The sequence below is a fragment of the Stigmatopora nigra genome, chromosome 10, assembly GCF_051989575.1.
Source record: "Stigmatopora nigra isolate UIUO_SnigA chromosome 10, RoL_Snig_1.1, whole genome shotgun sequence".
NCBI classification, from domain to species: Eukaryota; Metazoa; Chordata; class Actinopteri; order Syngnathiformes; family Syngnathidae; genus Stigmatopora; species Stigmatopora nigra.
In genome coordinates, this window is record NC_135517.1 from 9,756,901 (window position 1) to 9,783,608 (window position 26,708).

At 39.9% G+C, this 26,708-nt stretch overlaps 2 protein-coding genes across 3 annotated transcripts; both read right to left on the reverse strand.

The window, feature by feature from the left end:
* Positions 1-1,880: 1,880 nt before the first annotated feature.
* Positions 1,881-3,230, reverse strand: LOC144203081 (transmembrane protein 233-like). Its single transcript, XM_077726339.1, has 3 exons — positions 3,051-3,230; positions 2,265-2,399; positions 1,881-2,174 (listed from the first exon to the last, which is right to left on the reverse strand). Exons 1-3 carry the CDS (start codon positions 3,228-3,230, stop codon positions 2,157-2,159), a joined length of 333 nt encoding a protein of 110 aa, XP_077582465.1. The 3' UTR covers positions 1,881-2,156.
* Positions 3,231-3,557: 327 nt separating this feature from the next.
* On the reverse strand, positions 3,558-24,410 carry LOC144203080 (RNA-binding protein Musashi homolog 1-like). 2 transcript variants are annotated; one of them, XM_077726337.1, is made up of 14 exons: positions 24,214-24,407; positions 23,681-23,721; positions 23,055-23,136; positions 22,852-22,936; positions 15,166-15,207; positions 14,332-14,424; positions 9,659-9,707; positions 8,812-8,894; positions 8,268-8,385; positions 7,780-7,860; positions 7,144-7,200; positions 6,736-6,792; positions 6,251-6,405; positions 3,558-5,748 (listed from the first exon to the last, which is right to left on the reverse strand). In XM_077726337.1, the coding sequence occupies exons 1-14, from the start codon at positions 24,276-24,278 to the stop codon at positions 5,707-5,709; spliced, it is 1,050 nt and encodes a 349-aa protein (XP_077582463.1). In that variant the 5' UTR covers positions 24,279-24,407; the 3' UTR covers positions 3,558-5,706. The 2 variants fall into 2 exon arrangements, with proteins under 2 accessions (XP_077582463.1, XP_077582464.1); XM_077726338.1 differs by lacking the exon at positions 7,144-7,200 and having other exon boundaries at positions 24,214-24,410.
* Between the last annotated feature and the right edge of the window lie 2,298 nt (positions 24,411-26,708).

The window sequence follows — 26,708 nt, forward strand, 5'->3', positions numbered from 1 at the left end:
ATAAAGAAAAGGATATAGCATTAAAATTATCACTGAGTACTGTTTTTTCAGGCTTAGCTAAAATGAGACTATTACCTTATGTAAAACAAGCCCATTTTAAATTTATAGTAAAATATAAAATGCATATTTGACGATTTATCATTTGACTTTTTCAGAGAATAAGACAATACGTTTTTAATCATTGAAAGATTCGATAAGTGCTAATTATGCAACAGTTTTTCATCTCCACAGATTCCATTTTAAGCCACTGCACATAAATGAGGTTCAAAGTTTAATCAAGCCAGACTTCTTGCATTTAAATGATGTAATGGATCATTGTTGAAAACACTGTTTTTATAATGAGAGGTTGATGACCATCATTATTCAAACTGGCAGCCGCCCCTGACAGAGAGTGGGAGGAATAAAATATGCCATGCAAATCATGCAGTCTGGGGACACAAGGACTGTAATAAAGAGCTTTCATTGCGAGAACATTGATTTTTCATTGAAATTGTGTATCAACTTTAAGAACAGAGCAATATTTTTTCTCCAACAAAATACTATTAAAAAGCATGAAATAATTTGGACAGTTTGTCTTGCTAAAATGTGACCCATTTGAAATTACCCTTCTCTGGACAATAATATAATTTAGTTTTGAAAGTACAGTCCTTTTTTTGCCTTTTATTAACTATGATCACTAAGGGAAGAATAGATTACAGACCATTTTTTTTTAATTTCATAACACATTTATCTCACACAATTGATATTCACCAAGATTAGCATTCATTGCCAGTCTTCTTGGATTTAATTAGTTATTGGACGTTTGTCGCCATCAATACAATGCAAACCTAAATAAATGTTTTACTTTGAAAAATAAAGTCAATTTCAGAGAGTTGCTTGAAGCCATAGGCAGGGTGTATCTCTTTTTATTAATTTTACTTTCAGCAAATATGTATATGTACTTATAATTATATATATACGAGTCCATAAAACACTATAGTAAGAATTTCTAGTAATTTTTCAATGTCTTTTTTATTTAAACCCTTTTTTATGGTTCCTTAAAGGTATCAGCAAACACTGCAAACTGTCTGTGACGTGACATTGGATATGTTTGCAAGGAGGCTCGATCTAATGGAGGCAGCTGCCATGACTGACCTATTTCAGTGAGTCATTGAGTGCTCCAGCACCCTTGCTATTGTGCAACTGTGTCAGGTGTTTTACAGCGAATGGCTTTCATTCTCAGATTCAAATCAGAATACTCTCAGAAATTCATTCAATCACATATAGTACAGTATTTCAACATCATGTACTGGAATTGCTCTAATCTGATTTGCGCTGTTGCAAATAAAATATGCTATTTTTTTTAGACCAATGGCACTATAGAGGCTATGTGTAAGAGATAGAGGGGGGGGGGGTCTATAAAGGACATGGGAAATTGGTTATATTTAGTCGAGGATATATTATGACATATCAAGCTACCGGAACATATCTCAGCTAAATTTGCATGTTTGGCCCTGGGCTGTGCTGGCCAGAATGTGTGACGCTAATCAAATAGCAAAATAGGAATCAGTTTTCAATAGGAATCAGTTTTCCTTCATTGCGTGGGAAGTGAAGGGAGGGAGGGGGAAAAGCTCTCTTGAGGTCAGCAGAGGCAACATGCATAAAAAAGGAGATTGCTTGAATATAATTGTTTTTTTTATATACATATATATAAAATATAACATTGACAAATAATACACACACACTCATCTATGAGGAAACCACCTTATTGCTACAATTGAATTGCTTTCAAGATTTTAAACAAAATATAAAGTGCTCTCCATTTTAATCAGGATATATTTTCAGAAAATATAGCGCATGCACATTTATAAACATAATGGTATGCAGTCATTAAATGTGTTTTTTTCCATAATATTTGGCCATAGCAAAATATGTAAAACATGGATTTGTGTATTTTTTGCCAGCTTCGTAGCACAGCTTTAAAGTATAAACAATGTTCAAATAGTGATTAATTCGAGAACCAAAAACTTTCATTATTTGCATGAAAATCTACAGAATAATATTTGAGAAAATATGAACTAAATTAAATATGAAATTGTACTCCCTCCACTTCACGTTCACATATGATGGGCCATCCTACAATCAGATATCTTGAAATGTCCCTCTTTGTTATTTCCTCAGACCATATTATTTATCTAAAACACAAACACAAAGAAATACATGACCTTATTCTTATAAACAACAATATCTACATGCATTGCACATAAGTGAAATAAAATTCTTACCGTGGTAAAATGAACAATACAGATGACAGTGATGACGAGTAGGCCAACAAAAATGGAAGCAATGGCAACATAAAGAGCATTCTGGCCCAACCGCCTTGAGCCATCATAGTCACCATTATAATAGCTGTTCCTAGACTGAGAATGAAAGAACATTTGGTTAAAATATTTCAGCATTCTATCTAAAATAAAGAATAAACTATGATCCCTGTCGGTATGGTGATACAATCGGCTGATTTAGGCGAGTAATGTGTGTAATTTTCCGCCTCTGTATGTTGTTTTGCGTCTGAATGGCAACAAAATCCTTGTGTAATCCGCCTTTCCTGATCAGGATGAATGATGTGTGTACATTTGTATTTTTATCTTGTTGTTGTTTTCTTAGAACATCAACCTTTAAGCATAATCTGAGTTTTTCTATCAGTATTCAGGATGTGAATAATTAACCTAATGTCCTGGGACCTCATCAACCGAATTCTAGAGCGTCTGCAAAATAGATGCATAGTCACTTAAAAAAAGTAGTAATGGTGAATAAACATTATTAAACAAAAAGCAATCTAAATCCTGCATTACTTTAAATTTCTGGTTCTTTATGTAAATTTTGTAGATGTGGTTCTAGTATAAGTTCATATTTTAGTACACAAAGCCATGAAATCAATTGATTTCTGTCTCAAAGACACTTTTGTATCCACAAATAAACTTCTCTACATCCTTTCGAAAATATACAACTCCTACTGAAAACAGAAATAAACCTGCTTTAATGACGCTAACACATTTTTCCAGCAAACATACCATAATAGAGTAGACCAAAGCAACAACGTTGATGGGATATGCAGGACAAAAACAGGTAAGCATAGTTAGAATAAGATAACTTTGAAGTGGAGGTTCCTTTTCCTCTGTAGAAATGTCATCACAAAAGTTACCCTCGTTCAGCGAACAGGTCACTTGCGTGTTAAGTTCTCCCAAGGCCATTTTGCCACCCACTTTTCAGTAAGTCCCTAGAAGAAAAGCTTCAAATCCGCATATCCAAGTCGTGTGTTGATGACTCGAGTCATCTTGTAACATGATGTTAGTAGAGATCACTAACTCTATTGGCATTTGGCCTCTGACCAGTTTAGTTCCAACAGTTAAATGAATCAGCAGGACCTTACACTGAGCGGCAGTATCTTAATAAAATTGTCCCCCCCTCATACTATAGCTTTTTTTTTTTCAATTTCACACTGTCAAAATGGCACTTTAGCTTAGGGTTTGCATCAAGTGAAATATCGATGGCAGGAGGGAAGAAAACACACCAAGGCATACAGTAGAATAATTTATTAAGATTTTAAATTTGAAATTATTTGGGGTGTAGGAGGACTTGAAAAACGACACACAAAAAAAGAAAATTGCTGTAAAGCTTGGTGGGGATCATCCCAATTTTTTTTGTTTTTTTACCATAATGTATAAGGCGCTACATATGCATTTCAAAGCATTGGCCCTTTTGTTTTTGACATGAACACAAGAAAGAACCTTCATTGAAATCAATGTACAATGGAGAACAAGGTCTCAACACAGAAAAATATATTCTTTTAATCTGAAAATAAAGTCTTAATGCCGCAAAATTGTCCTCCTTTTTTCCACTATCAGCACTATTTTCATTTGCAAGGTACAAAATAACTTATTGCTTTATTGTAGGTTAAAAAGTTACAGTGTAGGTGTCCAGCAGTAGTTTTGTGCCGTGTCTCAGATGATCTGACAGAGGAACCACTGGCTGGCTGAGGAAGTATCTTCAAGTGTGTATGTTCATCCTCTCAACATAAAACAAGGCTGAACATCCAGGTCACTTGTTTATATTTTTTGCACACACTGAATTTGTTCAGCATTTGACTTTGCCTTCCAGCCAGCGTTTTTCTCCATCGAGACCCCTTATCTGAGCCGACTAGGACCAGACCCTGTTACATTTCAAGTTCCCTCCCCAAATCCCCCCTACCCAAGATTACACGGAGCAGCAACTGTGTATAATCAACAATTATGTGGAGGAGCATAAAGCCATGGATACAAAATAAAAGCGATGAGTAAATCAAAATGGAACGAGGAGATCATATCAGTACCAAATACAGGCCACCAGAAAACTGGGCGGGTTGCAAAAAGTAGATTTTGATGTAAGCGCACTAACAGTCGCTCACGTACATGTGAGCCACATTCACATGCACCTTGAATATTGATAAAATAACAGTAAATTCAGATCATTTTTTCCCCCCGACCCTTGTTTCTTAGAGAACATCCTTCATGTATTTTCACAGTGTTTCTCCAAAATTAAAGAAGTGAATGTCTTATAAAATATATATATATATATATATATAATCAAATAAAACCCATGTCAGCCTAATCCCTCAATAAAGCCCTGATTTCTCCGGTTTGAATTTGAAATGACTCCATCAACAAATTCCATCATCTTAATCGAAAGTCGCTCTCGAGCAGCTAAAGAAAAAAAAATGGGGGAAAAAACAGCTGCTGCTTCCAGAGAAACATTAAAAATATGACTTCGTAAAAGAAGGTGAATGCCAGACAAACTCATGGAAGTAGTTGTCTTATCATCGACAGTGCCACACTGCGTCAAGCAGGAGAGGAATGGCCAAAAACATACATAAGAGCCTTACGATTACTCTTATGTAATAAGTAGAGAAATGACCACATATCATTTCATGTACATGACTTCCAGTGAAATAGAAGTTGACCCTCTTCAAACCAACCAATAACATGCCAGCTGGTTCAGTAGTCCCTCACCTGACTCCCAAAGTACATATATGTACAATATCTTACAGGAAGACATAAAAACATTGCTTTCAAACCGATGACAGAATAAAATACCTCATTGATTGATTATGATATTATGTCATAATTAATAATATTACAAATGCTTGTTTTTATTTTAAAGTCTATCAAAATATACATTTTTCCCCCCGATGTTTCAATGATGCTTAGAAAAATGACTTGTCATTGGATTTGTTCTTTGTATGGATGTTGAAAAGAGTTTTTGAAGGAAACGCCCTTCGTCTCCAGTGTGTGTTTTATCAGAAACAGCTCTCGGGGATTTCAGATGGCAATGTAACAGACAGATACGGTAAAAATTTGAAAAAAATTGTCCTTTGTGGCTTTGTCAAAAATGGCAAAGTTTTTTTTACCAGTCTTTTCTGCAGTTTTCTCAGTTTCAGAAAAAAGCAATAGACATTGGGGGGTTTAATGACGATCCACGTGAGGAACCACTGGGATATTATGTTCATGTGAGATTAGTACAGCAAAAAGAGTTTACGTTTTTTAAAAAGATATTCCGTCGGTGGGTAGAGCCACAGGACAGCCAGGCAGAGCTGCAGCCAGCCAATCAGGTTGTGCCGCCAATGGACACTCAGCATTTGATTGGCTCAACAGCAGAAGAAAAGCCACCAAATCACCTATGACTAGAGTCATCTCAGTGGTAGCCATTAGTGAACGCAGTAGCAATCAGAGGACCCTGAGGACACACATAACCAAGGAAGACATACCTTTTAGCATTACAAATAAGCATTAGCGTACATCAATGCAGAGTAAATATAAAAATTTGACACAAGCCTGGTCAAATACCCGTTTTTATAATGCACATTAAAATGAAACCCAGATAAATCAAGACTTGTCCTACCAATAAGATGAACTATGTTCACTGTCACATTCCAATGAAATATATCGTATATTTTACTGGGAAAACGTAAAAATAAACCTACGCCCACATTGTGGTTACACAAGTGTGCACATCAAGTGCGTATATATTGTATACCAACCAGGTCTTCCCTTGAACATTCATTCGTTTTCAATTGAATGATACAGTTTATAAACTAACAGTACCACGACTTCATGTAAGTGCATATTATTTATCAAGACCACCGCATTATACTTCGTATCGTCTAGACCCGGAATTTGGACAGAAGACTTTTTTTATGTCCACTAAGTGTGGAGAGTGTGCAGAAGTATTGACGTACCCCAAGACCATGGCTGAACCCTGTGCTGGGGGCGGGGCTAGCCGCGGTGATGTAGCTGCCTACTCCTGAGTCCTGATTTGCTGCGGCATACAAGTCAGCCATTGGTCCAGGGCTAGTGGTACTCAAAAACCCAGCCGTGCGAGAAGGGGTAGCGCCTTGGTATTAGGGGAGATAAATGAAGGTTGAACGTTACAATCTACTGTACACATTTGCAAATACAATATTTCTTTCGAAGCCCCCCTTCATCCATGTTATTCCAAATGTACACTTACGAGAAAAACATGTGTACCATTGGGAATGCTTTCTGTCTAATCTGATCATTCTCTTTCCACCCTAAACTGCAAATGCTTCCATTTTGTGTATAAACTTTAGTGTAAATGCCGTAGAATGTGTTTGTCTAGTAATGTGACTTAAATGAAGGCCCAAGCGATCCCAAAGGATTGCTACATTTTCTTTTGCAACCATATTGTGTGTCACGTACGCACCTCTAACAACTGCTGCTGCCGCTGCTGCCATTGGTCCATATGCAGTCAGGGGAATGGCTAAAAGGAAGCAGAAAAAGGGAGAAAAAAAAACAATTTAATATAAGAGTTGCAAACAGATTAGTACCCAATGAAAAAAATTTAAAGTTGTCAAATCAGGCAACAAAATATATGTATATTTCTTTAGATTCTTGAAGTCAACAAGACAACATCAGCCTAACATTAACAACACTGTAACATTCTGGTGGTCGTGAAAATTACCATAAACTAAACATATTGCATAGATCTACAGGACTATTCTTCTTTCTCATAGAAAGCTTTGTGGAATGGGATTCTTGACAAAGTCCGTTTCAGGAAGGCAAATGTTTGGATTTGACTTTGAGTTGTTGAATATATCCGGTTCCTACTGACCTGTCAGCTCAGGGGGATGGGAAGATGTCAGGAGGGGGGTCCTCTCTAAATGGAATTCTAGAAACAGAGGTCAAGAGAAAGCGCTCCGTAAATACAGTCACCATCCACAAGCCAAACTAAAAAGTCACAAAACAGACTTAAGCCACAACAGCACACTAACATGAAGGCAAGAGCTCAAAGTACAACGTTTCACATGAAAATATCTATTGTGGGGTAAAGGCAGGATGATGGGAATAGAGGAAAGGAGGCGTCACTTATCCAACACAACATAAGGTTACAGAAGTCAATAAAATAAACGTGACTAAAGACTTTAGCATATTCAGGCAAAATGAGGGTATTCCTATTTGAAGTTACCATTACAAAATGACTTTTTTTAAAGTGCAAAAAGTTTTAGCTCCAAAATATTGGAGAAAAAAAAACACAAACTCTGCTGGAGGCATGTTTGTATTAAACTGGAGCATGTTTATGTGAGAGAGAAAGAGAGCACATGGCCTTTGTAGTTTGCAGTTCCAACACTTTTGATGACCTCAAATCTGTTCGCAGCTGAATCAACTGCATGCCACAACCCGCATCTTTTGGCTTTTCTTCTCAGCTAGCCGCCTGTGCAAAGAGAAAAAGAGTGTACTGCACACTCACCTGGGAACTGGTAGGCGTAACCAGGCGTAATTCCAGAGTAGCTACGGCTGGTATAGGTGGTAGTCTGGAAGCCTGGATAGCCTGTCAGCCAAAAAAGAAACAGAGTAAAGATGAAGATGTTATGCCTAACCAACTTTTGCTCAATTATTGCGGATGGCATTACAACTACTACAACTTTCCACTAGAGGGAACTAAACAACAGCTTAATATTTTTAGTCGAACAACACGTTTGTGACCTCAAGGTGCATTGTATGGTTTTTGTTTTTCCTTTCAAATTAGCATGCAAAAGAGACTATGCTCTTCATTAATATTATGAGACCATATTGTTAAACTAAACGTGCACATTAATATAAAGCACCAACAAAATTAGCATCAGACAAGGTCATAACGTAATGCAAAAGAGCCAGCCGTCCATTTTGTACACTACTTATCCTCTTCAGGGCGTACAAGCAAAATAGACTCAAGGTAATTCAAGATGTTAGTCTTACCAAGCATGCCAATGCCCAGCATGAAGGCGTCCATCCCATAGGGCATCACTCTGGATCGACCTCTGGCTGAACTTGTTGGCGTCATCACCTCCTTTGGCTGTGCTTTCTTACACTCTACCTATACGCACACAGGGAAGATAGGTTCACTCTTACATAAACAAAATGATGAAACCAGCTTGATTACGGCAATAAATAAAGAAATTACAATCACTCTTTTGAGCATAATATTTGGCATATGCTAGATTTTGGTGTTGAATCATGGGAAGGTTTGGTTGATGTTGTCTGGCTTATGTTTGTTAGAATTATGTTTGCTGTTGTTCTGGGTCTATTGAGCTAATTAAGAAGAACAGTATTAACACAGATACTTACATTGAGGAATATACAGTCCACTTTTTTTTTTAAAAACAAAGAAACTCAAGAATGATTATTAACGAGGTGAAATTAGAACTAAGGTTCCAGTAGTGGCTTTTTGTCAATTTGTGTAGTGGCAGGTAATGTTGTGTAAATGCAAGTGTTTAGGTACGTAGTCGTTCTGCTTGCCTACCATTTTATTGTTGATCTCGTGAAAGTGAATCTCGCACACTTTCTCAACAACATCTTCATTCTCGAAGGTGACAAAACCAAAGCCTGAAAGACATAAAAACAGCCATGAAATGCCCTATTGACTATTAAAACGAAAACACGACTTTTACTGCTTGATAGGCTTCTGTAAAACATAATGTACACAATGAAGCTCAAATATGAGTGTTATATACCCCAGGTCTGCTGAACAGATTGAAGCAATCAGTAAAAGAAATGGGGCTCATTTTTTTGATTGTAAGAAGGAACAAGACTATTATAGGCTGATGACATGCAGACAGGAATAGACTGGGCAGGAGTGACGGCCGTCCATTAAAGCTGTCCTCACCCTTCATCATAGCACTTTTCTAAGGAGGGGAGGCAGCAACATGAAACCATCGTCACATTGCTCCCCTGTCAATCAGCTGTTGTGGATATGTTGATTCTTCCACACCTGAATTAACCTTTGCCGGTAACACCCCCTTCTTCCCCACTGACATTACAGCCACCGTATAATAACATCTACTGTATATTACTCCTTGCTTCTTTCCTTCCCTCTTATTCCTCGTTCATCTCATTAAGTTCCATCCTCTCCGGGAACCACTCTGACCCTTTATTGCGACCCTCAGCAGGCACAACGCCTCGTCCTTGCGGGTAAAGGACAGAGATAAATGAAGCGGGGGGAGTAGAGGGTAAAACGGCACATGAATATGCCTGGCTATTTTTTTCTCCCTTCTATACTCCCTGGAAGACATCTCATAAGGTCTCACACACCAATTACTTTAATTTGTGCATGTGTGTGTGTGTGGATGTGTGATACTCTCAGCACGCACCTCTGTGTCGGTTGGTTGTTTTGTCGAACATAAGCATGGCATCGTCGACCTGTGAGAACAAAGCAAAGATTGGGATGGGATACGACATCAACACATACACACATCTTTACACAGCATGGGGTGCCATTGTCCCTCTTAAGCATTGGCGCAAGAGGGGCAAACAGATGGAAAGGGTGGAAGCTTGCGGAGGGGTGACAGGTGACAAAGGCGCACAGACAGAATGAGGTCCAAAAAGTGATAAGTGCTGTGTTTGAGTAACTTGAAATGCACACTCTTTATGTGACAATCAGGAAGAACCACAAATAATGGCAAGAGATTGCAGGAAATTCTTCACTGGTTTATCCTCCCTTTCATTCAATCGCTGTTTGTCTTTCCCCACAAAGTTTACAATTGCCTTGGAGATGTTGTAAAGAATTTCAATTAGAAGAACATAGGCTCTTCTAAGCTCATTTCAATAGAAGAGAAGAAGGGAGCAAAAACGGGGAACTGTAATGTTGAAAAACGTGGTGATCAAGAGAAGAGAAAGTTTTGACTGAACATGAAAAATCTGCTGACACTTTGCATTTGAAAGCCAGTGAACAAAGTGAACAAGGGTCTTTGTCAACATGGACTCCTTTTCTTCTCTTTCTACTTTCCTATTCACACTCACGCCACTGCCCTATTCATATTCCACCACCTCCTCCTCCCCCTTTTCACCAGCAAACTCTCCAAGCCACCTCCCCCAGTCTGCCTGCCCTTTGCTAGGATGAAAGTTTGTAAGCTTCTGCTCAAGCTCGAAGGGTGGCAGGAATCTGAAGTTAAGGACATGTTGCACACATTCAAATTTTAATTGATTACCTGTTTTTGCAAAATCCAGAGCAAAACAACACCATTTTTAAAATACCAACGAGACTGATTACAAAAGGCACCACGACAATAGTATTTGAGCTTCTAATACATTGCCAACACACATTTTGAATGTATAGTGACTTTACTCAGAGGAGTGTTCTTCCCTACCAAGTATATGGAAACTATTGGCACATGTCTCAAAGCATATTAATGTTTTGAATTGTTTTTACAGGTCTGTGTCAACAGAAATGGTGAAATCCAAAGACGTGGCCCGACACTGTCATACATGGTGGCACAAGTGGGGAATGACTATATAACTATTTTCATTATGCTGCAGCAGCACTGAAACTCAAACCAATGTAACATGAGTGGCAGAGAGCTTAGGATAACCAGGCCAGATGATTTCTAACCCTTACTTTTGATCAAGATATTCGCTAATTGAGAATGTCTCTGTGTGTTTGTCCCAACACAAGTTGGAAAAAAAAAAACTGAAAGCTAGATATGGTGATGATAGAAATGGAGAGGACCAAGGTTGCCTATTCACTCTCCATGACCCTTTTGACTCCCATCCATCTCGTCATATAGCACCCCCTACTAACACGAACACACACACAGCACCTCCTCCTCCTGCAGTCCTTCATTGAGTTTATTCTGTCCTCCTCGACTCTCCAATCTTCCAAACTCAATGACACAGCAAAGAGCTCAGGGAACAGGACAGTAAGTAGACAGCTGCAAGCCAACATGTTATGTCAAGACTTGAGTTACATGAGTAGTTGGAGCCCCTGTTAGCATCCGAACGATTGATCCCAGGTTACCATCACGTGTACATTTAATTTTTTTTTCATGTACTGCATGCAATGTAAGGAACAACAGCATGATTATAATGACTACAAAGATTCACTGCATCAAATTCCTATGGAAGATAGTGTTAAATGAGCTTGTCACATGTATGATCTTACGCTGCTGTCGCACACCGGCCTCTTACACTTGCCAAACCCAATAAGATGGCGATCTCAGATGTCTACTACCCAGGGTGCTGTAAGACAATATGATTGGATTTCTGTGAGAGGACTAAGGTAGACTTAGCAGCAGCGATGTTACTAACAAACGACTCAGAGTAGCAAGAGTGTCATTATTCTGAAGAAAATAGAGATGTGACCACCATTGTCCGACTGAAGTTCACCTGAGATCATTGGATTTTAAAAAGCAACCAGGTTTTTACATGCGGCTATTTGTGTGAAAAGCACACATTAAACTTAGTAAATTAGAAAGGTTGGTGGTCACATTTTTTTCTACCGCTCTCTCCTCACATCTCCCGCTTTCATCCTTGCACTCTCTCGCCGGACAGCTCTCTAAACAGGGCAGCAGACAAAGTGTTCAGTCAAGCCTCCTAATTGCTGGCTCACATGGGTGAGTGGAGTCCCAACTTTTCCCGTCTGCCCTGTCCATGCTGCATTTTTTTTTTTTTATCTCTGCCACTCTGTTCTCCATCCATAACTAATGCGTATCCAGGGTTCAGTATTTCTTTAGCAGTGGCTATGTTTTCTACTCAAGGATTTTAGCAGGCACTTTCCCCTCTGCGGTGCTTTAGAGTTCAGAGAGGAATGATGAAAAGCCTGAAATGGGGATTTCCTTTGGACCGCAACGGGCTGCATAAAACGCTAATGATAGAATTACTTAACTTGTGAATTTTAGTTCAACTAAACTCAAATCACATTTGGCAAAAGGAAGGGGGTGTGGTCTCAGCTCCTTTGAGTTGAGGCCCAGGGATTCCCACTCCACATGCATGGCCTTTAATGCTCGTACATGAATTTGACACATTTGTTCAGTTTAAAAACCCCAAACCAAGTCACACCTTGACTTGGTGAAAGCATCTGACGTAGTAGGTGAGTAGCCATTTCCGTCCAGTCTGATGAAGCAAAGTGCTTTCAGAAGTATGCTTAAAGAAACAAACGTTAGTGTGCATCAAAGCGTTGCAGAAAATGCACTGCATTCTGTGTTTTGGTTTTGAGGCGGTGCCACGGTATGAAAATAAACAGGACACTGAGTCCTACTCCATCCCAACCTGCACCTTGTAGCCAAGCTCACATAATAAACAAGAAATACCTCCTGCTCAGCAGGAATGCACTGTGGGATTGGCGCTACGCATGATACAGCTTCAGTCTCATGTGTCCAAACCGTTGAAATATTCCCTTATTCTGTAGAGTCAGAGCTGTCTGTCACATGAGAGAATATAACCACCGGCAAAAAGTAATTCTTCTCACAACTGCAGAAATTTTGGAGAACGTACACAAAAAGCATGACGCACAACACAACCACTTCTAAAACGGGTAAAGGATGCATCACATGCAATCCAGCATTGATTGCAATTCACAGATATAATACCAACAATGTAATACAAAGCAGAGGGACATTTTTCCTGACTCAAATTGTAATGTCAAACTAAATTACTGTTAATAATAGTACTTAGTAATAGACAGTTGTACTTTGCTGGTTAGACATTAGCTGTAAAGAACTCTTTGGTGGTAAATAGGCTAAAAATAACTTAATTTGAATCAAATCAATGTCAAAAAATATGCTTAGTGTCCTGACTCATAGGCCAAGTGTGACGATCATATTAGGCCTTTAACACAAAGAAATGTCTATATTTAGTTACTTTGACAACAGAACTCAATTCCATTTGTTGAATCACTGACTGCCAGCCAGTTCTGCCCTCTTTGTCTACACAAATGTATGCAAGCTCACCTTTCCTCAGAGCAAAAACTGTGCCACTGTCACACACATCTCTTTTTCCATTCATGCAAATACACAACCAAAAAAACAACACTGGATTACTGTGAGACAATAGGCAAAAGCAGGTCACCACAGCAACAAGCTATGGGACCTTATCAGTGTGTGCGTGTGTGTATGAGTGTGTGTGTGAGTGTGAGTGTGTGTGTGTGTGTGTGTGTGTGTGTGTGTGTGTGTGTGTGTGTGTGTGTGTGTGTGTGTGTGTGTGTGTGTGTGTGTGTGTGTGTGTGTGTGTGTGTGTGTGTGTGTGTGTGTGTGTGTGTGTGTGTGTGTGTGTGTGTGTGCGGGGTCGAACGGTTATAGGGAGGGTGAATGAGAATTGACAAGGCATCTGTGGTGGTGATTTTTTGGGGTAATATATGATGCATGTTTGGTGCCGAGGGGGGTAGTTGAATCTGAGCAGCTGCTGCACTTGCTTAGTTAATAGACAAAATCTTAAGATCCTTAACGAGTTTCTGTCCCTTAACCTCATCTCAACTGTAGTCAACTACAAAGTGTTTTTATGTTCAAGTTTAGAGCCTATCAGGTTGGTGTTTTCCCCCATTCAAATTCACATTTCTTCCTTACCATCCCAACATTCCTCCTTTTCTCTGCCCTTCAACCCTTCCGAGTTCCCCTCCCTCTCGCTCTATGGGGGGTTGCTTCTTCCCTTTCAGTCCCCCGCCATCTCCCTCACCCTTTCCCCTCCTCTCACTGCTTGTTTCTCTTGTCTTTCCTCTCCCTAGCCATGCATCTGTCTCCACAGCATGTGTTTGTCTTGCACCAAATTTCCATTTAAACAAGCAAATTATTGCACAAGATCAGTCAAACCATTTTACAAGAACCCCTAATAGCCAGGTTTCTTTCTCTTTTGTAAGAGATTCCTAACTTTCTCACTATTTATTACAACTAGTGACAGATGGACGAGTGAGGGAAGCAAAGAAATTCAATATGACTGTCAGTTTTGTAGGACTGAGAAAAGGTTGAACACAGAACCAGAACAATACAAAAGGATGTTACAGTGTCTCTCACAGGTGTACAGAACAGAAATTGGAATTTGAAAGAATTTTTAGTACCTTTCCGAATTGGTCAAAGTATTGCTTCACGTCTTCAATGGTGGTGTTGACTGACAGCCCTCCGACAAAGATCTTCTTTGTCCGTGTGACCAACTGGAATCACAGAAAAGGAGCGGAGCACAGTTTTTATATCACTGTTTATCCAACTTTATTTATTGTTTTATCAACCTCTTAGGGATGTATTTCACGTTGAAACTAGGCTTTAAATTTTAGATGTGTGTGTGTGTGTGTGTGTGTGTGTGTGTGTGTGTGTGTGTGTGTGTGTGTGTGTGTGTGTGTGTGTGTGTGTGTGTGTGTGTGCGCGTGCGTGGGTGCGTGCGTGCGCAGGTGAACACATGCTGTGATTATCCATTTGTCTTAGGCGGGGGTTGGCAACCATAGGTTCTGGAGCCGCATGTGGCTTTTTAGTGCTGCCCTGGTGGCTCCCTGGAGCTTTTTATAAAATGTTCAAAAATGGGGGACAGAAATATATATTTTGTTTTAATATGGGTTCTGTAGACAGACATGACAAACATTCTTAACAATTTACAGTGGATACATGCTTTTATTATGAGGCTTATATATAATGCTTTGAATTTTTTTTTGTCCAATATGGCTCTTTCAACATAGCCCTTGTTGCTGACCCCTGGTCTAAGGACACAAACTAGTCAGTGTGTGTGGGGTAGCTTATGGTCAGGTTGGGATAGGTAAGGTCAGGGTGACAGGGCCACAATGTCAAGCTGGTCAAGTGGATTGCTGTCCCTTTTCTGCCATGTGGCCAACACTAATCCTGACCAACCAGAGCTGGGTTGACACATGAATGACATCACTCTCCTTCCTTCAATGTAAACTCACCTTAGGCTGAGCCCGGCGGGGAAAAGCAACTTTTGGGTCAATCTGTAAGGGAGACATGAAGGAAGATGGTTTGCATTTAGTCATATGTATAGTGAGAATACTAATTGTAGTATTAACTAATGAGAAAAACATGAAAGCTACAGTTTTAATCAAGCAGCATACTAGTGTATTTGATGTTTGCAGAAAAGACAATATTTTGATGGTGATATTCTGTACACGAGCATTGGAGTAACCACGTGATCCTTTATAAAATTGTTTTCCACTAATTTCTATAAGTGACCTAATTGTAAAACATTTGTTTACTCTTACTTTGTGTACATCATTTTAAAACATTACAAAACATAACTAAAAGCAATAATTTATTTTGTAAACCTCTATTTACACATTTTATGTCTAGTGCTATTTTTTTTTTTTATAAGGTCATAATTTTGGGGACCAAAAGTACGTGTGTTGAGCCATTAGTGAATAAAAAAAAGTATATAATATGCACATATATACATATGAGCAGGAAGAACAAAATGCAATAATTCCCATCCCGTTCTCATATGAATAGAAATGTTTTTCACATAGATATACCTTAGCACACCTTTTCACTGAATTTTTTACCATGTCTTGCCAATTACAACTACAACAATCTTAACAAATAAAATAAAAAAAATATAGCAAAAATGGTTACACGTTTCTATTCTATTGTGCCTGAATATGTGATACAATAACCATATAGTTTTAGGACAATAAAAGAACAATAACTAAATTTTCAATTTGGCCTAAATATGAAAATGAATTTATCCAACAAGACTGATCACTTCTCTAAGATCATGCTGCAGTTAAGTCACTGAGCGCAAATGAAGGGCAACACGTCCAAAAATAGACGATATGCTAATGCTCAAGTATAGTAAACCCTTGTTGTTGCAAGCCCCCTAAACATACAAACACATGGGCATGGTGAACAAGATACACATTGGGGGGGGGGGGGGGGGGGGGGATGAATACATTGGTTTAAATGTCTGTATTATTTTTACAAGTGTAAATGAATACGCATCTAACATTCAAATTTTCAAAAGGATTGCTCACACTAACAAATCCAGACAACCTCTATTTAGGATTATCCAGATTTGATGTATCCATATTTTGCCCCCATGGAATGTCTGAGCAGTGGTCAAGGTTAGAGATAAAATTAGAAATAAATGAGTTTTGAATGAGTTGGTGTGTAAAAATGCTAAATATGCAAAGCCCAGTCTGGCATTTTAAATTTCTCTGGAATCTTGTGTTATTCCCACTCTAGCCAACATGAGATGATTTAGGTCACAGAACCTTGTAGTGTATTAAGGTCTTAGGCTTCCATCTTTGTTCTAATAATTGGATGTGTGAAGAGAAACCCCAAGTGTCTTACACAAGCGTCGAATTTATATTGGCAACCAAAGGGAGCCTATCAAACAGCCAGGCAACATGCACTCGAAAAGCCAGCAATGTACACCACACAAGAGTGAGCAAGCTTTTCCTCAATGTTCATTTAATCTATTCATCTTTCCCCCGCGATAATTTCCGGCTTCTGATGACAACTCTTCAGACTAAAATATCCTTGGAGGACCTTTAAGTGTCTTTGCGGCCGCTTGGTGAGCAGAGGGCTGCTGGGTAACTACCATGCAGCAGCAGTGCCCTTGGGAGGGATTGCTGGGCGACTTTGCAGCGTCAAGTAGGACAAAGACAAGAAGCCTTGTCACCTCCAGCTGGTCCGACTCTAGATACGGTGTGAACCAAGGTGACAAGGTCATGCACTATTGGTGAGAGCAGTGGGACGAGAAGTGACCACACGCCTTGGGATGTCCCTCATTCGATCACGTGATTTTCCATCGATCGGAATCGAGTGAAAAAAGTTGCATTTAATTCCCTCAATTTTATTTTTTATTTGTTAATACTACAAAGTAACAGACTAGTCAAAATGTACAAAGATATTGCCGGGGGGAAGTTTTTGTACTATGAAATGTCATAACGCAGCAAAATAGTAATATAATGGTACAATATTGTCGTGTAAGAGTAATCTTTTTTTGTAGTATGGAAATAGTTTACATTTAGATTGGATTGGGTTATTTTTTTTGATTGATGAAATATCCGATTAATGCTTGAGATGGCAGTTTCTCAAAATCACGTGACTCGGCGGTGAGTGCAAAGATAAATGATTGGGACAACCGGACACACAGTATTTTTTCCGATATTTCAATCCAATATTTAAGAAAGAATTGTCATCTCATAAAGTGCAGGTGCCAGCAAAAACCCTTAAATTGCAAAAGACATTATGGCTAAATAAAAAGCCTTCTACGCGATATGAATGGGTTGACCGAAATGTCCCAAATTCAATATGTAACCACTTAGAACAAAGGTCACATAAAGCTTTTAACACAATAGCAGAATAAGTAAACTGTTCACCTGTGTCTAAGACTGACATAAATTGGAATAAGAACAGCTCACATGGCAATATTTTTCAGTGACCGGAGTGCAAAATTTAACATTTTAAAATGAACTCATTACAGGCTGCTATGAAGTGAAGAAGAGGGAGTAAGAGACATGTCTATTTTTTAAAATGTAATTGTGATACTGTAAGAAAACTAAATATTTTATTCCAAATGAACATTAGACTACATTTACCAAATTGGAATTACTGATCATTTGAATTAGTTAAAGTAAATAAAACAACATTTTTTATGTATACTCCTGTTACCATGTGATTTTAATTTTGAGCAGAATATACAAGCTATTGAAACTATCTTCAACCATAAGGACTTCATAAAAACAGCCTACAATAAAGATGGTTACAAACTATGACTAGGTTAGGCCTAATGCATCTTATTGTAGTGCTACTATGGCTACAGTCATGCCATGCTGTTAAAACATCATTCCACTTCAGCGAAAAAACAGAATGTAACTTACATGTAATTTCTACTACTGGTCCTACTGAGAGGCAGGCTATGACAAATGCAGACTAAAGCATCTATTAAGACTGCTGGATTAGCCTTGAGGAAGACAGACAGGCCACAAAAGCACAAGTAAAATGGCTTAGCCAGGTCACTGTTTGCAACACTCAGAAATAGCTCTTCACATCTTCAATGGAGGCTTGACATTTGAGAAGTGTCTCCACCATGTAACAGTCAACTAGTGAAAATGTGTCTAATTGTCTGCCATGACAGAAGTAAGCAATTCTTCCTGAACCAGAGTTATAACTGAGTGTTCTTGTAATGGTCTGACTAACATCCTGCTTCATAACATCCAACCTGTGCTGCAGCTATGCAACAAAGTGAAGGCAATATGATTTTTTTTTAGTAGCTTGGCTTGAAGACTAATCTATCACCAATAGTCACCTCACATGGCTCAGCGTGTTCACCAGCATAATAGGCTGAAAGAAAATTGAAAACAAAGAGCGTCAAACCCACATACAAAATACCCGATGCACCACAAAAAACAACTTCTATCCGATACCTTGATAGGTAAATAGAGAAGGTGATAGAGTAGAGAAGAAAACGTACCAAATAAAGAGAAAGCATTGATTTGAAAAAGAAAGTCAGCTCAAGAGAAAGTGGGCCTGTCCAGTGCAGCGGGGCCGTCCCAGCAGGCAGCCCCTCTGATTTCATTAATTAACAGGACAAAGAGTACAAAACAGATGGGCCCATTGAGGAACTGGGGCTCCTGTGTTACACACACTTCCTCACATACTGTACACAAGCGTCGCAATAATGTAGCACCAACATAAACACTAACATAAATACCCTTGCTTTGACTTGCTCATTACTCCACTTCCAAAAGTACATTGTAAGCAACCTACTCAGACCTTCTTGCAACAAAATAGTAAACAAACAAAAGCCACCACTTCCAGCGGAATTATCACACCGGGATCAACAAAAACCTATGAGCACAATAAGACAAAAGTGGAGAGAGACTGGGTTCGGCTACAGAAAGGTTGAGCCCACACACCTCGACAATGGCGTAAATAATGATAACGAAGCTGACTAATGAGGGCTTCCACCCTGAATCGAGCAAATTGTACCCCTATGTCAATGCAAACCAATGAAAGCTTTGCTTTGCAGGAATTGGTAATCAGGCATGCGTGCAAAAGATGGCGTGCACATGTAGCGGCTGGATCCGCCTACAGAGCAGGTCCAGACTTTATCTGCAGATATCCGAGGCCGAGCATGGACCTCGGAAGCCCAATCCAGTTTGTTTCCCTCAATCCGATTAGTTGCTTTTCAGATCTATACTAATTACAGAAATCCTCCCACCCTCCACTTCTCTGCCACCTTCTATATCCCCCTTGTTCGAGTCTTGACTACGTCAGCATTAACCACTAATCTCCAACTTAGGCCAACAGCCAGGCTCCACTAACCAGGTGTTAGACCAGTAGTCAAGTGAAGTGCCATCAGTATACAGCAGCTGCTTGAAGCATATGCAGTTTCTGTGTGTGGCTCCTGATGAAAGCATTTGTGCCATACGCACAAAAGCACAAAATATTATCAACAACAATGCATCACAGTTGGTTTAAAGTGAGTTCATACATCAAACAAGCAGCCTGAAAACCAAATTTTATTCCTAAACTCCCGATGCAGTTTTTGTTTCTAACATTTAAAAGTATTTATCTTTGTCCATTCACTCACTCAGTCAATAATTCATTTAATTACACTGTGCAATTTCGGTTTGATTCGAAATAACGGAATGTTGTATTGTTTTACGCTCAAGTTGTATTTATTTATAGTGCTTTGTTTGCACTGCGGAGTCTATTAAATGTCCAAAATGTCATATTGCTAATGATACTGTGTTTTAGTCACTTGCACTTATATAGTTTGCTTCAAACTCAATCAAATCAATCATCAATATTTTTTTTTGCAACATAATAAGGTTAACATCACAGCACAGGTCAATCAGTAGGAGTCAAATTCCATTTTTTCATATGTGGATATAAATCAGATATATATCAGATACTGGCACTTTTAACACCAATACCATGCGACCTATACGACATTACTAAATGAAATACACCGACATGGTTCAACATAACAAACAAGAGACACGAACAAGCCATTTTGGATGAAAAATGCATTTTCCTTCTTGATACAGCATGTGAAGCTATCAGGTTAAAAATAAATGTTGGATCTGGTGGCATAAAATCTTTAAAAAATTGCCACAAGGCGTGAGACAGCTGAGACTTCCCGAAGGGATCATATTTAGTTCCGTTAACACTGCGACGTGACGAAGTGTCACTCGTGTCGCAGTCCCCACGCCTGTCAAGTGACGGTTGTCACACTGCGAGTTGCATATGTGCAATATTAATTCCTACACAAAAATGTCAACATTTACAAAAACAAAATCAGTACAGGGCTTTACGACCTGCAGTGTGAATGTAACTTAAGAACTTCCTTTTTAGAGATTAAGTTTAAGGCTCTTTTATGATTGATGCTGAGTGGCCTAGTCATTTTTCTTTTTAAATAAATATATTTTGTCATATAGACTTTTCTATTAAGAGTAAACTGCACCAGGAACCTCACACAAGTTACCCATTTTAACATCCATATATCTTTATAAGTCGACTATCAGTAGTAAGGGCATGAATTCTAAAATAGTGTTGACAAAATTCACATTAAGGAAAAGTAGGGGGGATTCTTATCCCACCAATCCTCCTTTTACTTAACTGCTTCCAGTCAAGTACTTCTCCTCCCGAGAAAACAAATACAAATTGTGCCCTTCTCCTGCGTCCAGAAAACAGCACAGCACTGCCCCGAGGCCAATTTCTGCCCTGGCAGGAAATCTAACCAGCAACAAGCTTACAGAAGAAAAAAAATGGATGATCTGCTATATATTATGTTCTCATTTTGTGGGACAGTTTTGGTTCTTAATCAGAATTAGACATTTTGCCCGTCAAATGTTAACAAAACTGTAAATGTTTAATATCGGACACAAATGGTTGTGCCTGCATTTTTACGGACCTTGCACCTGTTAACCAAGCTGTCTTACAAAGGAAGCGGTACCCTGACGATATCTCCTATTCTTGTCATATTTTGTACCTTACAAACATGTTTTCTCACGCACTAAATGTTTGGCCTTGGTTAAAGATGCCCTAACTTGACATATTTTTCATCCATTCCAAAAAGGAATGTTTACCTCTCAAAACTTGACATCACATTGTAAATAGCTGCTCTTGAGACATGAAAACTGTGGATTAAAAATTGTAAACAATGTTAACTAGATAATCTACTATGGTGTGTAGTTTTTAAATTTTGTTCTTAAAGTGTTACATTTATAATGAGATGTAACACTTACTATATTTAAATATCATTTGCAGATTAGAGATTATGGTGAAACACAGATAATCAAATGTGATTTTAACATTACAATAAAGGCAAAACTGAGAGCTAACATCCTTACCTAATGAGTGTTTTCACTCATTCAAACGGAGCTTTTTGAGGCTAGGTATATATATCATGAACAGAGTTATTGTATTGCCTTCTATATGTATTTCTGTCTAAACAAAAATCCATCATAGTGTAGTATATAGCATGGTATCGATTCCCACTCTGTGGCGTTTGGATTGTATGCTTGAATGCCTATTTTCTTTTTGCACCCTACAACTGAATTTTATGTTAGTTTCAGTTTAAGGTGTCATCCGCCTTTCGCCTCGCAGTCACTTGGGATAGGCTCCAGCACTGTGAAACCCTGATCTCTATTTTTGCATTGCAATTCAACTACCTTGTCCTTCTTTGATATCTTTAAGTCACACACTAGCAAGAGCCAAAATTACAGTTTGTCCATCCATAGCCAAACGACACAAACACACACAGAGTTTTCCTTTAATTAATACATTATTGCTCTAAAGTTGTCGTGGCGACATAGTTCCCAACAGGCTGTGTACTTACAGCACGGTCTCTAGTGGATGGCGTCACCCCCGGCAACAGTCTTGCTCTAGCAACTAACCAACACTACCTTTCTCCACCTTAAGGCCCATGCTGTGCCACTCATTTTTACTCTCAAATCAGGCCATTGTTATGTTTGTGCATGTGGTTAGGAAAGCCCACAACTTGACAACACCAAATCTACATGACCAAGAAAGCAACATTCACACCTACATAGTGATTTGAATGAGAGTGTCACACAGCGTCACATATGTAGGGTGTGTGAGACATATTTCTGAACACTGTTGAGTGCCCACATGTTAAACGTGTAGGAGGAGAAATTACATGAAGTGTCGTTAATTAAAATTCAACTAGCAGGCATTCATGAGCGTCACGCTGAACAGTCACTCTATACAACAGTTTTCTTATTTTTTTCCCTCTTCTTAGAGGACCACAAGAAAACCTTTTCTAGCAAAGAAAAAATGCATAAACACGGTGAGGGGTTTGCAGGGGGGCTCCGACCCTATTCAGGTCCCCCAGGTAACCATGGCAATGAAGACCAAGAAAGAACGCTTTCATGTTGGCGGTCTGAACCAGGATTTCGAGGGGGAAATGAGCACAGAGAGAGGGGATGAAGAGGAGGGGGAGAAGGAGGGAGAGAGGTGGTGGGGGTTCTGCTCCAAAACCTACTCCTCAACTTTACAAGCCATACGGTGGGTTGCTAGATGTAATGAGGGGGAAAACACTCAACACACATTTGGAAAAGTTACAACTGCGAGTGGCACCGTAAGTAAAAGAGGTGGGTGGGACTCACTGTTTTGGAGTCCAGCTCATGTCTGTTTTGGGCCAGCACCTTTTCCACACCGGCCTGGTCTGCGTATGTGACGAACCCAAACCCCCTGGGAGGGCATAACAAAGAACGTAACTCAGACTTGTATCCCCCTCAAGTACAAGAACAACAAACGCATGGGTCCCATTCAGCGATTGGACGCTGTGGAGCACACGCCTCCTGCTTACCTCGACCTCTTGGTGATGGGATCACGCATTACTGTACACTCCTTCACTTCTCCAAATTTGCAGAAGTAATCCTTCAGGCCCTCTGTAACACAGTCATGTTTTTATTCGTGAAATGGGCGATTTGTTCAAGTAAGCGTTCGGCCTACGGTGGCTCTTGACGGACGAGCACCAACAAAACAGCAAGCACGTGATGGTAATCGTTGTTTGGACACCATCGCAATCGGTGTGATGATATTAAGATGGGGGGGTTGCATAGTAGAGGGAATAAACAAGAGTGCCGAGCGCATGGCTCCTTTGGGGGTGCACCGATAGCTGCGGCAAGCAAAACAACTCGCCAGTGTGCCCATCGCTGTAAACTTGGGAAGGCATAGTCCATCGACCATGACATATTAGATGCTGTTTTCTGGATATGAGAGGACACACAAGTCCCTCAGAATGTCTGCATGTGTTGTGCAGCGTTAATCTCCTCGCGTCTCGGCTAGACGAAATCCTAAAAGCCGATCCTCGTCGAACAGAAAGGCATGCATTCAAACTGTTTACAGTCTATTTGCAACTCCGTGGAATATACCATCGCGTGCGTGCGTGCGCGTGCGTGTGCGTGTAAAGTAGAGTGCGGGACAGCTCACCTTGTGTCGTCTGCCAACTCAGACCCCCGATGAACATTTTGCTGAATGGGAGAAACACAAGCGGTAAGTCACAGAGGGTAGCACGCGTGTTCTGGAAAAGCACAACAACACAAGCAGCGAAATGAAGAGTGAAAAGTGGGCTCGGTGCGTGCACCGTAGCATCATTAAAGTAAGACGAACGCATCGGCCATGTTGAGAAGTCACCGATGGGCCAGTGGGGCCGTTATAATCCCCAAGAGGACGAGAAGGGGGGCTAAAAAAAAGCGAGCGATTTTTTTCCCCTTGCTGCTGCTGCTGCAGAAGTTGGAGCAAAATGTGGCCTCCCGTGATGGGGGTGGGGGGGATGGATGTGAAAATAAAAGCGAGCGTCTCCTCCGCTTGGTGGATGCATCCCACACGGAGAGACACGCACAAACACGGCGTGCTTGTCTTTTGTCTCGGCTCCGCTCCCGCACTCAACTCAACTTAAAAGTCCAAGGTGAACTCGAAACGAGACGAAAAGGCCGGGCAAAGACGGCGGAATTTTTTTTTACCAGGGATCGTGGGGGGAGTTGTCCGTGACGGACGACAGGCTGCTCGGGCTCCCTTCCGTGTCCATGCCGCTCTCCGCTGCTGTATTCCCGCACTGAGAGGAGGCGAGGAGAGCCAGTGAAGCTCCGCCGCTTGCAGCTCCAGACTCAGGGGCGGGCAAAACCGAGGGGAGTTGGGGGTGGGGTGCTTCATGGGAGGAGGGTTGAGCGTCACACACACGCACACACTGGCACACACAAGCAAGGGGGGGGAGAAGCCTCGCCTCCAGCCGGCCTCGCGCTGCCATTGGCCCGCTCGCACTAGTGTTTCCCTCCGCTCATCTGGTTGGTCCTTCACCACATGACGGCCTATGAAGGCGTTTTTGAATATTTCCCCTCTATCTAATACCCCAGCCTCTATTTTGCTCCCTCTTCGTGCAACTGTGCATCATTATCACCAAGAAGGGGCCATCATTCACTGCATTATGCCAAAATAATCTTGGGGCTATGCAGAAGAACAGTTGAAGCAGTTAGGTGTTTGTTTTGATGCGTTATTGGTGGAAAATGTGGGTTTCCTGTATTTCAAGGTCATGCACAAACGGGATTGATGCTTCTCCAGTGTGGAGTTTGTACTCAAAGACGACATTACGCCAAAGGAAAACATCAGCTCGGGATATGAAGTCAGCCTTTATGCGTCCAGAGGACTGAAAGGGGTCTTTCTTTTTACAATTGATGGCAGATAGAGTCCTTTTTCCACCTTGTTTAGCGTTCCATTATGTTGACCTTTATTTAAAATAAATAAAGACTGGGGTCTAGTGTTCCCAAAACATTCCTGTTTGGTTAACTATTTAAAAAATATAAATATACACAAATGTGAGTTAACAGTGGCTGTTTTAATAAGTGCCTTTGGAGATAGCTAGAAAATGCCATGAACCCCAATGTGCAATACCACTATGGAAAATGAAAGTTATGGTTTTCTAATTCTTACACAGTGACTCCAAAAGCTTGGTAGAGCGCTACACTTTCTGAGTGACCTTGTTTCTGTATCTATGTCTTTATTTTTTGCTCACCCCTCCCTTGTTAATTGAAGACTTAAATTGTCCCAAGGTCCCTTACAAAGTCAGCTGGCCTGGAATAGTTGACTGGTTACACACATTACGTGCTTCTTCCTAATAACGACAGCTAACACGTGTACTGGATGAAACACTCCTATGTTTAATTAAAATTATTGTACCGTCTTAATTTAACAATTTATACATTAATGACATACTTATATTTTTATGGATTAGCTTCACAAGAGAAAAAAACTCAGTGCAATTCTACATTAACTATAATTAATGTTTTGTATTTCACTGCTATGATATAGAAACAGACACATATTTTTCACTTGACACAGCCCACCTGATTGGGATCAGCCAATGAGGTTGCCTTGCGGATTTCAGTTGCTTTTTGCAATGAACTGTCATTTCAGAGTTTCTCTATAGTGTGCACTTATCTGTGTCCCACTCATCTTATTAAAGGGAGGAGTTGCTGCTAACCTCAGATACCAAATACTGTGTATTGATCCAAGTTTTATTAAGCAAGGGTTTGATTAGAAAGGGCTTATCTGTAAGGAACTTTTTGGCCTGTGCTGTTGCATATTTAACCCACATATAATCCATCGCAAAGTAAGAGTTAATAGACATATGGAACCGAATACTTAACCTCCACCTTCCTTAGTGGAGGTGTAAATTGTTAGTATAATGATGAATAAAAGAGCATTCTTTGGAAAAGTGGTTCATTGTGTGACCCATGTGACTTGAAATTGAGGATATATGGTCTGTATTGATATACTATACATACAGCCATATATTAGTGTAATGTTGTGACACTGATTCTTAGTTTGTGCCTAATTTAATAAAAATAAAACAGTAATGTGACATGTGACAGGCAGACCTAACCAGCTAAATAGAAGATTAGCAGCATTACCTCAACGTCAGCTACTCTCTCTAACAGGGACCTCTTGATCAACTGAGCATAGTTACTTTATATCTCATCTGCTAGGAACAAATCCAAACAAACATGTTGAAATAATTTTGCCTTCGACACAATTTTATTCATAGAAAAAAATTATAAAGGCAGATGCACTGTTCACTTCTCTAGAAATGTTTGAGAAAAATCATCTCCGTACAGAGCACCCACTGCAATATGTGAGTGTGTGCATGTTTGTGTGTGTATGAGGCAAATTGGGGGGGACTGTGGCCTGGTGGAGCATAGCGAGGAAACAGTATGTAGGACAGGGCCTTGCACCATGCAGCTAACCTATCCTGTTGGCTGGGCGTGCTCAATTTCTGCATGCATGATCAATGGTACTGGATTAAAAAAAGAGGGGGGAAAGAGGGAAAGTCAGCAGGGTGGTGGAGCGGCATGAGCAGGTTAGAAGGATACGAGCAAGTTAATTAAAGCAGAAACTCATTCCAATAGATATATTTACTGGTATTTTTAACCACACTTAGTGAGGATTAGCATCATTCCTGAGA

Bases quoted from the DNA above. Each gene is read 5' to 3' on its own strand.
- LOC144203080 (XM_077726337.1), bottom strand. From the start codon at position 24,278: ATGGACACGGAAGGGAGCCCGAGCAGCCTGTCGTCCGTCACGGACAAC. The intron at 7,201-7,779 runs GTGAGTGTGCAG...CTCTGTTTCTAG, and splicing joins TTACGCCTACCAGTTCCCAG to AATTCCATTTAGAGAGGACC. The intron at 6,406-6,735 runs GTGCGTACGTGA...CCTAATACCAAG, and splicing joins GGCAGCAGCAGTTGTTAGAG to GCGCTACCCCTTCTCGCACG.
- LOC144203081 (XM_077726339.1), bottom strand. From the start codon at position 3,230: ATGGCCTTGGGAGAACTTAACACGCAAGTGACCTGTTCGCTGAACGAG. The intron at 2,400-3,050 runs GTATGTTTGCTG...TTTCATTCTCAG, and splicing joins CTTTGGTCTACTCTATTATG to TCTAGGAACAGCTATTATAA.